Source organism: Melampsora larici-populina (genome assembly GCF_000204055.1).
Source record: "Melampsora larici-populina 98AG31 unplaced genomic scaffold MELLAscaffold_9, whole genome shotgun sequence".
In the NCBI taxonomy this organism is placed as follows: domain Eukaryota; kingdom Fungi; phylum Basidiomycota; class Pucciniomycetes; order Pucciniales; family Melampsoraceae; genus Melampsora; species Melampsora laricis-populina.
The window spans coordinates 847,365-861,579 of record NW_006768773.1 but is presented as its reverse complement, the minus strand read 5'-3'; the positions used below and the strand labels follow the sequence as shown (position 1 = coordinate 861,579).

The following is a 14,215-nucleotide window of genomic DNA, read 5'->3' as shown; positions in this document are numbered from 1 at the left end:
TCACACATGCCTCGCAGTGGAATCATCACTGGAAAAACATTTACAGTCGTTTGCAAAAAGCTTGCCACAAATTCACCGCCAAATTGCTCCAGTTTTGCGGGCAAATTTCGGCAATCTTTTTGAAAACGACTGTATATACATGGAGCAAGTTCTCCTTACGGTTGTCAGAAAAATCCCGATCAATTATCCAGAAATATCTTTAGTGTGCCCCATTTACGATCTCTTCCCTTTTCCCACTTTCCCGGTCCGATACTAGCAGCCCCACGCCATTGTACGAAAAGACCAAGTTTCTTTCCTTCAGTTGTATCCCAAGTCCATTCGAGCCAAATTCCAGAACCCATTTTGAGTACATCTTGCCCACCTTTGCGTGATGGCTCTCCCAAGTTTTCAAGAAATTCTTTGCCTGTTGTTTGAGGGTATAACTTCAGCTGTGCGCCATCAGATGTGGTCTCGGACGATGCGGAGTCGGATGAGTTCGGGGTGAAACAGACGAGGATGGGGTAGCCACGGTATGGTGCGAAGATTGTCTTGAACCTTTGACCTCTATTATTCTGAATCGGTTTATGTGTGTCGGTGTTTACCGCGACCACCTCATCGTCATTCGTTGTGTGGTTTTCAATCTCAATTCCCACTAATCGCAATACATTATCAGATTGCGGTTTGGTTGAAGGTCGAAATTCCAAAGCGATTCCCAAGGTAGGATATGTATGGTAGACCGTCTTATCAGGATACGATTTTGTTATCGGGAGACATTTGCTTGCATCCAACCGCGTGGAGTCTGTGTTAACAGCAGAGACTAGATGGGCCAAAAACGATGATATGGCGTCGGAATCGGGTGAAGCTCCCAATAAGTTGAAAGGGTTGGTAAACTCATCAGGTGAGGCTTCGGACATCGGGAGAGATGGTTGAGATTGATGCTGACATCAGATCTCCGTGATATGTCAAACTTGAATTTTAGCGTTTAAACTACAAAGCCTAGGTTTTGACTAAGGGTACCTTAGCTCTGAGAGCATGTCAAAAACTGTTTGTCAAGAAGCACTTTCCACAATTGTCATCAAGATAATTCTGGATCAAGTGATTGACAAAAGCACTGTTGGGCTTGCATACGTGATCACTGATTTCTAGCAGGTGGCATTATGTTGGAACAATTCAAAACTTGGGCCCGGGGTATGTAGGGGTATGTATGCAAAGCCCATATCAACCATTCACAGCCCAAGTAAACTTGGATGCACTATCCTCTGAATATACACCACATAGATGAACCTCTTTCTGCGTTGCTCGTCCATCCAGAGTATCCACTGTCTGTAGTCATGTGGAAGATCGCCTTTACATTCTTCAAAATGTCATTTTTCACCCATTCGTGCAAGGGCAAAATTGCCCATACGTCAAGGACACATTTAGCATGGTGACTGTTCCCGCCTCACCTGATGCTGATGACGATATGGCCAAATAGATGGTTAGAGTTTAAATTTCCACATTGTATGTGCTATGTAAATAAATGGCTGGCTGAGGTTCAGGATACAGGATTTGTAACATCTTATAGCCGATAACATGTCCATGGGCCGAGATAAAGTATACTTGAATGGATATCGAGCGTACCTCGTAATGTAGTCGGTCGACCAGAAGTCTAGAGAGTGTGAAACGATTATGTCTGCGGTGCGATGCTGGAAGGATCCGGCGAGGGTAGATGGTGTTTCCAAAACAAGTGTAGAAATGAAGTTCTGATGAACATATGGATTGGACCTTGCCAGCTTGTGACCTTTTCCTACCGCGAGGATGATTCTAGAATTGGTTGACGTAGATGGAACTTTAGAAACAAAGTTTCCTAAACCAATGTTATGACAGTGCAATGGTGGCGGGTTAATTAAGATAAACATTCTGTGGAAGTGCGTCAGTGGAGTTGAAGAATTAAGATCGGTCCATTAAAGAGAGAGTCAGATTGTAGAACCAACCTGTCAGCTTCGCAAGTTTCTCAGAGGTGCGAGGCATACACTTGAAGACCCACTTCATAGCCAAATGAGACAGACTTCTCAAGTCTCGAAGCCAGCGCCAAAGCTTCACTGTCAGAGGCCTTAGACTCGGATGACGCAAAAACATCGAACAACGGCTGGACAAACGAGGTGGGAGTTGACATCGGTATGGCAGACGGGTTCTGTGTATCGAGGTCGGCCCATCGCTCAGAAGAGGGAGGGCTTGAGCCGTAGTATCGAGACTGGAGATGAGGGGATGAGTAATTGTAATCGTATCGAGCCCAATATCTTTCGCGCTCTCGTTCTCGCTCCTCGGACGAGGTGGTAGAGGATGATCCAACAAAGGCAGGGTGGGATTGAGATGACCTTTGAGTGGACACCATTTTGGATGGGCTGGTAGGTCGAGTCGGACTAGAAAGTTGATGAGAGCCAGGGCCGTCGTGAGGATGTTGGTTTGAAGTCGAATTTTGAGAGGATGGTATTCTCAAATTTGAAGACTTCACGATGGTGGTGTTCATAAGCCAAGGTGGAATACAATCACCTTGCATGTATCGCGAAGGGATCGTTGGAAGCGGGGGAGGAGGGGGAACAGGATGGTCTCGCGATATACGCATTCGGAGACGTTTGATTGGCGGTTCGTTAATTGGCTTTGGAGGAGGATTTTTTGAAATCGGTTTACCTCTGAGACTGTGGTCATCGCTAGCTTCGACTTCGTCATCTGGCTTCATGGACCAATCATTCGAAAACAAAGAGAACATGAGCATAACACCTAGAGGCACAAGACGCCCTGCGTTTCATCGCGGATGAGCGACCTATATACAGACTTCTGTACGGCACATTGCTGCATATCCGCAGAAGCCAATCCAGCTTCAAAGTCAACAGGAAAGAGCTCTACTGATTGACTTTGAAAAAGGAAGCTTATCGAGTGAATGCGCCTGGATGCGCGCAATCGAAGAATAACTTACGTTATATGGCGGTATGTGATAGGACATAGGCTTCCGGGCTCTGGCTGACCGCCGAGTTTTTTCTGTTTGCGCCATGGACTAGAACAAATGAGAGTTGCAAGATGAGAGAGATCTTGGGTTAAGATAACATCAACGAGGATTGAAACATAAAGAAATGGAGAAAGAGGCTTGAGAAGTAATGGGGATATGTTGGTATGTAGATGTAACGTCAACTTTACAGTTCAGACCAACCTTGTGGAGCGCGAAGTCGTAGGGAGATGAGTTTACCGAGATTTGGCCTTTGTGGATTGAGATGTCGTAGTCTGAGTCGCTGTCTTCCATAGTGGGCTTGAATCCATTCTGTTTGGTAGGCTGTCTATCATTGCTGCTGAGGTTCAAAGGGTGACAGTACTTGTTGAGGGCCATGGGGATATTGAGCGAGTGTTTGGCACTGGAGTTAAAGCTGGAATGTTGTAGGGTTAGGTAACTAGAGGTCCCAGGTGATGCCCTCATTCAAGGCAGAAATGAAACAAAGGTAACAAAGGTAAAGGAGTTCTGACTTCAGCTTGCCTGATACAATAGTTAGCAATAAACCTGGTGATGTTGTATCCTGGATGATAGAAGGATGTGGATGTGTTGCAAGCAATTAAGGAAGAGTTGAACTTAGAGTAGGCTTTGGATGCAAGGGTGATTGAATGATGTTTAGATGATGGGTGGGAAGAAGATGAGTTGGGTGTCAAGGTCTGAAAATGCAATGATGAGTGAAGTTACCAAAGGCTTGGAGACAAGCTAAAAGCCCTAGCTTCTGGGCTAAATGGAAAGTCCCACTGTATATGCTTATATCAAATTATGCTCATAATGAGACAGGAAACACATAGACCACAAAGACACCTTTATACAGGAGGATGTCCTGACCGTCCTACATCAAGACATTGGCTGGCATCCCAAGTTGGGACATCATTAGGGGCTCTTGAACCTGACCCGGTTTCAAAAAACCCAGTTGACCCAGTTGACTTTTTGGCTGGGAGCTGTCAATAAATGTCAAATTTATATACAAAGTTACTGCCAAAAGTCAACTGGGTCAACTGGGTTTTTGAAAACCGGGTCAGGTTTGAGAGCCCCTATTGAGATGACCCTGAGGTGGGACATCCTCACTTCATCCTTTGGATGCCATGGCAGTGTCCTCAGTCCACGCACATCTTGGAATGCTCCGTGACAGTGTCTGAGGGAAATAATTGATGGACGCCTTGCAGGAGACCGTGTCACAATGTCTCACCCTCTGCAAAAAAGAGGACCTTCTGAAAGCATCCAAGTGTCCTTGTGGTGTACACCACAACTAACCTAACAAAGTCCCTCTTGGCAAGCAAAGAGGGACTTTTGGTTTAACAACAAAATTTGGTGTGTGAGCAAGAAAGTGTTGGCTGGGGAGTTTTTCAACCCACCATAACTTCCTACCATACAAACAACACCGGGAAGGCTATGCAACACCTTGCAACAGCCTCATTCTGCAGAGTGTTGTGGTTCAAAAAAAACATAAAATTTCAAAACCTTGTAGTGCAGCACTTCAAAGAAAAAACTGCTGCACTGACAAGCACTGCCAACATATTGACCTTGGATTGGGAAATCTGAGGCATTCTCGGATCTGAAACCTCAGACAGGAGCTTTGCGAGGTTTTAATCCGAGGTAATCTTTGGCACATAATGATACCTCGGACAGAAACCTCAGATAAGATCTGTCCGAGGATTTGCATCCGACAATACCTGGGATCTCCCAATCCAAGGCATCTATGTTGGTGGTGAAGGACAGTGTTGCTTTACAAGGGCTGCGCAACAGGTGCAACAGATAAGCTTCACACCAAAAAACATTCAATTGTACTCATTGATGAAATAGTATGTAAGTTGATGACGGTTTTGAAATGAAAACATTGACAAACAAATGTAATGAAACCAAAACTAAAATGAAAGGGTCAAAAATTTACATACACAAGAGTAATGAAATTTAGAACAAAAAGAAACAAAGAAAGAAACAGAAAGAAAAATATAATGAAGGAACAGATAGAAAGATGAGCTATCAAATCAAGTCACCTGTAGGCCCATGGATTTGAAAACCTTCGCAAGGTCTTCAAAAGCATGACCTAGCTTGACTTCTTTTCTCAACCAAAGCCGGCTCAATACCAGATTTTTGATAGTCCGGGCAATGATGCTTCCTCAACCACTTGCGCAAATGTTGGATGCGCAGAAGAAGATCCTTTCTTCCCCACATGAGGATCCTGTGGTTGCCAGGTTATTGCTAGCCATAAGCGTGAATGTGCAATAAGTCTTCTCATGTACCTATAATCAAATCAAAATCAGTATCACATATAATTGTCAAAAGCATCAAGGTATTTAAAGAACACTTACCTTCCACCATTGAAGACTAGAATGTGGATCTTGAACATCATATTTGTCTGTCTTCATTTTGTCCATTCCACACAGATGGTTTGCAATGGTAAGTCATCTTCCTTGTACACTTCAGGCTCTTGTTCTGAGTCGCTGCCAAAGATATTGGCCTTGGGGGAAGATGTTGAGGGACCTCTTGAACATCTTGTTGTTTTGGTTTGGGATAAGGTTGGTGTAAATGGCTCAGATCATGGATGGAACCTCTCACATTGGTACAGAACATGAGCACCCTTCTCCAATATTACAGGTATGCAGACCTGAGACTAACCTATCACGTTGGTGCAGAATATAAGCGCCCTTCTCCAATCTTACAGGTATGCAGACCTGAGACTAACCTAAGTTTTACGGAGGTAAAAAGTAAATAAAATGTGAGATGAAGTTGTAAGCTTTATAAAGCTCAAGACACAAGTGATAAGTGATCTAAGGGAATTATCTTTCCAAAAGATGTTCTATTACTAACTAACCTATCACATTGGTGCAGAAAATAAGCACCCTTCTCCAATCTTACAGGTATGCAGACCCAAGACTAACCTGAGCACAAACAAGATAGAAAAGATAAACAAATAAACAAAACAAAGCAAGAGAAATTTTCAAAAGTTAATGTACCAAATTTTTACGGAGGTAAAAAGTAAATGAAATGTGAGATGAAGTTGTAAGCTTTATAAAGCTCAAGACACAAGTAATCTAAGGGAATCTAATAATAGGAAAGTATTAACAAAAGAACAAGTTAATTGGAAGATAACAGAACACTTACTCTCTTTCCAAAAGATAGGGAAGGAGAGTAAGAAAAGGGGACAGAGACACAAAGAGTATATATCTAAACACCAACTACAAAAGACAATTTGAGAAAGATGGTCTGCATAGTTGGCTGGGATTGATCTACATCACAGTAACACACAGTACTGGTTGTCATCTTAGATGAGAAAACAGAAATCAATACCAACACTACAACTTGAACAAAACTCACTACTAACATAAGACCTCAGTCTTGATTGGCTTGCAGGTGAGGAAATTTTGTACTCCCGGTAAAGATGCCAAAAATTGGTTTTGGCGGGCACAAAGACTGCTAAACTTTCACCAAATCATTTTGCAAAAAACTTCAACCAAAAGACCAGATGGAGGATTGTTGCAATCACAAGTGTCTCACATCCAAGCCCCTTGTTAAGATACTTGCTAGTATTTTCCTTCATCTTGGCAATCATCAGGTAGATTATGTTGCTGGTATTGAGGGGATTGATCTTCTTTTCAAGGATGTTACAGAGCTCTGCATATTTCAGGATCACCATACAGCCTGTTGGCCCATCACCCTCCTAATTAGTGTTGTCTTCAGAAATGGCTTCAAACAATCATAAAACAGGAATCAAACATTAATGAATAATCATAATGAATAGGATAGAAAGACATAATAAAGACAAATATCTTACCTCAAGTTCTTTGTTGATTTGACACGCCTGAGCCCATTCAGTTGTTGTCATTTATAGCTTGTGAAAATACCTGTAAGGCTTCTTGTTTTCACATGGGGTTCAATTCTTAGAATGAACTAAGTTTAGATCATTTTGGTATATTTGATTGATTACCTGAAAAACAAAGAACAATCAAAGTGAGCTTGTTTGCTGACCTAAACACAATCAATCAGATGCCTCTCTTCCCAGCCATGATTTATGGCAGAATTGATATTTGATATTCCAACAAATACCACAGCGGGCAATAATTGATCCCTTGAATCCTTTCTGTTCACTTATTTGATTAAACACCTTTTGCCAAGCTGCTGATTGAGTGAACCTATGGGTTATAAAGTCCACCTGCATTGTAAGATCAAAGTAATTAGTCAGGGTATATTGAAGAAGAACTATGTATATGAGAAAGTAAATTACATACCTTTTTCAATACATAGTCCACATTGTTGGCCTCTTGACAGTGGGTTGGTTGGCTTTAATTTTCCTCAATAGTGGTCTCTGGGCGATGTTTTTCCTCAGACTCAGACACATCCCATTCCCCCTTGTCATCAAGCTCATGAACAGGTTATGGGTTGAGAGGGTTGTCCAAATCCTGCAGGTTGTGTTCAATTGGTTCATGTTCATCTTCCAATTCACCTTCTTTTGATCAAGCTCCACTTGGAGGAACTATTGTTGGTTCATGGCATGGTCTACCTCAGCTGGCTCTCCTTCATTGGCAATGCTTTTGATAAGAGGAAAATGCCCTCTGTCAGTTTCTTTCACTTTGAGAGGAGGTGGTGCTTTCACAACAAGAGCTGCCAAACCTGCATTGAAAATGATTGCAAGTTTATGGCAGAAACAAAAGATACGCTTTGAGTCAGGGTTCCAGTTGTATGAGCTGATGTCTTCCTGTTCTGAAAATGGCCTGTGCATCTCCCGGGCCATAGTGTTATTTTTGGAACCAGATTGGTTTTCTGGCAAAGCATGTGGTTAAAAAAATTAGTACATTCAATGTCCAAGATAAAATGTAATATTGTATATACTTATCTTTCTGAAGAGGTCATGTTTGACCAAAAGGTTTACCATTGGCGTGGCAAGCCATTGTCCATGATGGTGGCACTTGAATACTTGAAGTGTCAGATGACAAACATGATGATTCCATTGGTCCTCCACAAATGTTACTGAGGCGCCAATAAAGGCATGTTGATTGCCCTTGCTGGTCTAGCCATCATGCACAAGATTGAATCTTGATTTGAGCGACTGAATACACTTTCATTAGTAATATGGAAAAGATATAATGCAAGAAAGAAAAATTTACAATAAATAAATTTGAGATAAACTTTGAGTACTGAAAAGACGCTTTGCTTGAGAGAGAGGTTGATTTTCTTAGCCTTGTCTGCAGCCCAACAACGCCTGTACAGATAAGCGTCCTTGCAACAAAGGGGACCCTCAATTTGGCTCCATGGATGATCTTGGCAGATCAGCCAAGTACAGGCCATTTGGTTGGGAAGAAGGTTAGAGAAAGACACATTTGGGGTTACAACAACAAAAGTGTTCATTGGACCGTTTGTGGCAAGGGCATTTTGAGTTTCAGAAACTGATTTTGTGACGCAAAGCTCAGGTTCCTGTTCTTGAGCTTTGATACGTCGGGGACAGCCCACAGTGGATTAACCAGCGGTGGTGTTTCCATCTTGGTGAACCCTAAGGTTACTGGTAAGATCTGAGACTTACCCTTACCAATTTGTCTCTGTTTTGTGGACAGAAACGGCATGGGTAAGATAGTGGTGCACAGGATGGATCCTACACCAAAGAAATAGAAAAATACAAGTGAAAAAATGAAAGATATACAAAAGATCAAGTTGAGGGGAATCAGTAATTACATTTCAAGATAGACTTTGATTGAAATAGACTTACATCACCCTTCTTGTAGAAAGGAGTACCCCAAAGTAACTCTTGAGTTGAGTCAACTCACTAGCTTCTGTGCATTCTTGTCTTCTGAATATGCCGTAACATTTCTTGTGTCACATTGTCTGACACATTCTGGAGGAGACATGATTGATTAAAAATAAACAATGTGCAAAAGATAAAGAGTATAAACTGATTTCTTTGTATTTGAAGTGGCCAATGAGTCACATGTTTGTCTTTTAGACTTGTTCTTACTTTTCTTCTTTCTAATATCCACCAGAGGGAATGCCGGGTCAGATTCAGAATTGGGTATCACTGTGGGATTGGGATCCCTTTGCTTCTGCTTGAAATGATGACTTGAACTGGCTACTTGCTTGTTGCCAGATCCTTCAACTTGGTAAGTCTTCTTCTTCTTGTGCTGATTTGGGGACTGGCCATGAGCTAGAATTATACTATCAACAGAGACACCAAGACAACTGTCAGGAGAGAGCGCAATAATGCCTTGTCATGCAGGCTGCCTGCAAGAGCGGGATGGTCATTTGGAGGCGACAGAAGACATTTTGACTGATCTAAGAGTGGGTACTGCTAGTATAGAAATCAAGACAAGATTATGGGAGAATGGGTATGGAGTAGATGGAGAGAGAAATTATATTTGTTAAAAGTTAGAATTGGTGACAACAACAAATAAAGATCAATAAAAAAAGTAAACAGAGTAGAACAAAAGGGGACTTATACCATTTTTGAAGTTCCACAATTGAGTATAGGATGGGTTGTGTGTACCCACAAACATTGACATTGAGTCCAGATTTGTTGATTTGGTGGTTGGATTGGGATGAGGAGGGAAGGTTTGGCAATATTTAGTCTGGTTTGAGAGCCTACATTTTCCCATCTAGTCTCTACTACCTTGTTGGACTACATGGCCACACAACACCCGCAACAGATGTGGTCTGTGGTGCTACAGGAGCTGCTGTGTAGCTCTTGAAAAAAAAATCCAGGGTCTAGGAAGCTATGCAGGGCTTTACAGCCCCAGTGCTGCGCTGCACAGCAGCACTGTGGAGTGTAAAAACCACAATGTGCTGCTGCATAACAGCATGCACCAGTGTTGCTTACCCAATGTTTCTAAAGCAGTCTTGCAACTCACTTTTACAGATCAAATGGTCTTGGGAATGTGTGTACTAGGTGAAAATGTGTTATGAAAGGTCTTAAATGACCAAAATCAAGTTGTAGGCGCTCCATTATGGTGCCTACATATGCAAAGCTTCACAGAGGCGCTGGGATAGGAGCCCAGTTGCTCAAACAGGTATATTTGAGGCTGCAGGCACCATAAATCAGACACCTACTTTGCACATTGGCCAAAGATGGATGATTGCCCTGGAGTTATGGTGTATACATTGTGCAGATAAAATGTAGGCCTTATTTTCTTGGTGCCTACATCTATTTTTGGTAATATAGGTGCCAAAAACCAGTGCCTACACATGCAGGCGCTGTTTTAGCCAGTGCCTACAAGTTTGGATTGCTAATGCCATCTATCAATCCCCTCAAAAAATCCTTCTTGATTGGAAATCTAAATGAAATAAGGTAACAAGAAGAAAAAGTGGTAATTTGGATTAGGAGCAAAACAGGATGATTTCATTTTACCAAAAGAAGGTAAAATAACAAAAATTACACAACCCCAACAATTCATATGGTGAAGTTCATCTTATACAAACAATGTGAATCTTTCAAGGATTGAGCTTTTACAGGTGTGTTTAACTTCTGATCTTCAGTTGATATTCAATACCTTGTTTGGATTGGCAGTTCAAATAATTCATTAACAATGACATGATGTAGTCTTTGAATTCACAATTTGCTTAATTTTGGAATCATACATCTTGAACTTTCAAGTCTTTTCATGGTTGAAGTTGAAAAAAATCTTCTGGAATGAAATTTGTCTAAGGAATCAGTATATCTTTCAGGTGAGGATAGTTTTTTCAAATCATTTAGGTCATTTTGGATCAAAAGTACCTTTGGTTTGTGAAGAAGATGGGTTGGTGTTATGATCTGTAGATTCATATGGAGCTTCAAGAGTGAATCTTGAACGTGTAAGGAGATATTCAACTGATCAACTGATTTGAAGAACTGAAAGATGGATTTACGATTGTGATTGTGGTTCCTTGAAAATATTAATAGATGATGAGTCTCTGAGTGGCTTCATGTGATTTTTCGTACGCGCTGGGTTGATCCTTGGATAGAAGATGATCAAGAGTTTCGATGGATGGATGGATGAATATTGAAATCATGTGTGATCGTCATTTGCATTTCGATTTCTGACTAATAAAGCCAGGTGTTTAAGTTGATCGCTTGGTTTGTTAATGGTGGCTTTGTTTACATTTTAAGTTTTTCACATGATCGATCGAATCGTCATTTTATGAGTGGTGACTATGATTATGTCAGAAATTGGTGTCAAATTAGACTGTATTGATTTATTTCAATTTGAACTTGATGCCAAGAAATCAGGAAGTTTGAAATTGGTTTAAAGGGTCTCAACTACATAACTCAACCAACACGTTAAATCATAAAATAATCAACTTCTCATTCTCATCCCTTTCATCAAACTACAATCTCAACACTTTAAAACCAACCCATCACTTCAAAACCAACCCATCACTCAAACCCAACCAACACTTCAAACCAAACCAAATACTCAAATCAAACTCAACACTCAAATCAAATCCAACACTCAAATCAATCATGGGAGCACAAGAATCTCACTTTTCTCAAGACGGATCCAATTCATCTGCCTTACGTGGTATCAAAGGTTACCACGTCTTAAGAGTAGCAGATTCATCACCAGCATCTGAAGCCGGGATCGAACCTTTCTTTGATTACATTGTAGGAATCGGTGGTCAATCTATCGTAAGTGATCCGAAAATCTCAAACTCATACTCATCAAATCACTTTCTTTTTTCCTTTCTTTGGTTTAATTCAACTTTTTCTTTTTTTTGCTTTTTTTTCCCTTGAATGCTGGTTTGGATTTAGACCGAAGACGGTGATTTACTGACCAATTGGTTAGATCAATCTGAAGGAAAACCAATCGTACTTCAAGTTTATAGTTCTAGACGTCAAGAAGTTAGAAGTAGGTTCTTTTGATTTCTTTTTTCTTATGACACTTTTATTTTATTTTATTTTTTGAAAACAAAACTGATTTCTTGGTTTTCTTTTATTAGATATACGCGCTTTACCCAATCGAAAATGGTCAATGAGTCCAACAAATGATTCAAAACCTTCACTCTTGGGTCTTTCTTTAAGACTATGTAGTCCTGAAAACGCTTTAGAAAATGTAAGTTTGATCTTTATTTAAGCTTTTAAAACCTTAGAATCATCAACTTAGCTTTTGAAACGTTTCTTTTCATTCATCTTAGGTATGGCATATTCTAGATATCATTGAAGGATCTCCTGCTCAAGATGCAGGTAAATGATTTGGATGCCTTTGAAAATGAAGATAAACTTATCACTGATTTAACGCGTTCTTTATTAGGTTTGGTACCTTTTGGTGATTGGGTTATCGGTTATGCTGGTGGGATCTTGAGAGGAGAGAATGATTTTTATAGGGTTGTAGAAGAGGTAAGATAAATTCTGGTTCACTGGTTTACCTTTGAAGTGTTTCCTCACGATTTTCCTTTTTGTTTTGTTCATACGCGTGTTTCTTTGTTTTCAAAAGCATGAAGAAAGACCTCTTCGATTGTTTGTTTATAATGCTGATTATGAGGTCACACGAGAAGTAGTGATCATTCCGAACGTAAGAATCACTTTCTTTTCTGAATTCAAGACTTTAACAAATACGATTGACCAAACTGATTAAAGATTTTCTTTCAACAAACATGACTGAATTTCATATTAGCGCTCATGGGGATCAGGAGAAGGTTTATTAGGATGTTCAATAGGATTCGGATTATTACATCGAATTCCGAAAACGACGACTTCAACCACTGCACCATCTTCATTAATTCCAAATGCACAAGAAATTTATAATTCAACTAATCCAAATCAACATTATTCAAATCGAATGATAGAAGAAGATGAAGATGAAAGGAAACTATTAAAAGAAATCAATAAAACTTCATCTATTAATTTTTCATCACCTATACCTATCATTAATGATCGATCGACTTCTAATTCACCTATTAGAGATTCATCTGTTTCGAATTCGAATTCTCCTTCTTCTCCTTTAACTTCTTTTAATTTAAATCAAGTTAATAAATCAAGTTTTAATGTTCATAATGGAAATGGAAATGGAAATGGGATTTCGTCTTCTTTATCTTCTAACTTTGGGAGAAATTTAGCGGGGTCTGTGATTGAAGAAGAAGAAGATGAAAATTGAAGTTGAGAAATAAGAATGGAAAGTTTTGGTTTCAGAAGAAAGAAAGATCGTGGGAAGCATTTGATGATTATTGGATTGCTGGATTTTTTTCCTTTTTTTTTTGGATTTGGATTTGTATATCATTGATGGATTTTCTATCTCTACTGAACAAGAGAGAAAATAAGTTTTTTTTTCTCTTTTGGTTTGGGTTTCTTTTCTTTGTTCGTTTTTTTCCTTCTTACATCAGTTTTTTTTAACGTTGATTTTTCGAAAAACAACAGATCAGTTTCAAGAGAAGGGACTCAAACCCAACACACCAAAAAAGACAATCTTTGCTACATTTCAATCCAATTTAAATTTGATTTTATATTTCTTTTTTTTTGGTTTTGTATTGATTTTGATTATGATTGTGATTTTTTTTTGGTTATAAGAGATCAACATTTTTCAAAAACCTGAATCTCTTTTTTTTGTAAATATACAACCACTTGTAATTTGTTTTTTTTTGAAAAGTGTTGGTCAGATGATGATGATGAAGTAGTGATGTTGTTGTTTTGTGTTTTCATGTGATTCCAAGGGTTTCTTTTGACTCACTTTGTACATATATATCCCAATTTGATTACATTTGATTTCCAAAGAAAAGGTCTTTTGTTGTAGTACCACCATTCTTTTTGGCAGAACAAACCAAACCAAATCAAACCATCTGGACTTTTTTGGGTTTTAGGTACAGTAAGATGATGGGAAGGTTTTGTGGATTAGATGGTAAACAAGATCTGATTGAAAGAAACTGAAGAAAGCTTTTGATGAGAAGTTGAAGATGAAGTTGAATGAATCGATCGATCATGTGAAAAACATTCATCACCAAGCCAAATCAGCAGGCCAAACCAAGTGATCAACTATGGAACTACAGCCCTTTGCATGATTGATGGCTTTGGAGAAAAAAAAACCTTGAGTTTTCAACAAAAAAAACCTCGAGTTTTTCCAAAAAGTGACCGAGTTTTTTTGAAAACCTACTGAGTTTTTCAAAACCTCATTGACATTTGAAAATTTCAAGAAAAACTCATTGACTTTTTCAAAAACTCGGTAGTTTTTTGAAAAAACTCAGTCACTTTTTAGAAAAACTCAAGGTTTTTTTGTTGAAAACTCGAGGTTTTTTCTTCTTCAAAGTCATCAATCATGCAAAGGG

At 39.6% G+C, this 14,215-nt stretch overlaps 3 protein-coding genes across 3 annotated transcripts; 1 reads left to right on the top strand and 2 right to left on the bottom strand.

Moving 5' to 3' along the window:
• Window positions 1-179: 179 nt before the first annotated feature.
• On the bottom strand, window positions 180-893 carry MELLADRAFT_104359 (uncharacterized protein; the record flags this gene model as incomplete). Its single annotated transcript, XM_007407379.1, has 1 exon — window positions 180-893. The coding sequence occupies one exon, from the start codon at window positions 891-893 to the stop codon at window positions 180-182; it is 714 nt and encodes a 237-aa protein (XP_007407441.1).
• A 276-nt stretch (window positions 894-1,169) lies between these two features.
• MELLADRAFT_71292 (uncharacterized protein) lies at window positions 1,170-2,181 on the bottom strand (the record flags this gene model as incomplete). The annotated part of the gene is made up of 2 exons (XM_007407378.1): window positions 1,170-1,878; window positions 1,992-2,181. The coding sequence occupies 2 exons, from the start codon at window positions 2,132-2,134 to the stop codon at window positions 1,458-1,460; spliced, it is 564 nt and encodes a 187-aa protein (XP_007407440.1).
• Window positions 2,182-11,239: 9,058 nt separating this feature from the next.
• Window positions 11,240-13,684, top strand: MELLADRAFT_71291 (uncharacterized protein; the record flags this gene model as incomplete). Its single annotated transcript, XM_007407576.1, has 7 exons — window positions 11,240-11,588; window positions 11,712-11,808; window positions 11,900-12,012; window positions 12,095-12,143; window positions 12,211-12,296; window positions 12,394-12,471; window positions 12,574-13,684. 7 exons carry the CDS (start codon window positions 11,424-11,426, stop codon window positions 13,051-13,053), a joined length of 1,068 nt encoding a protein of 355 aa, XP_007407638.1.
• Window positions 13,685-14,215: the final 531 nt, after the last annotated feature.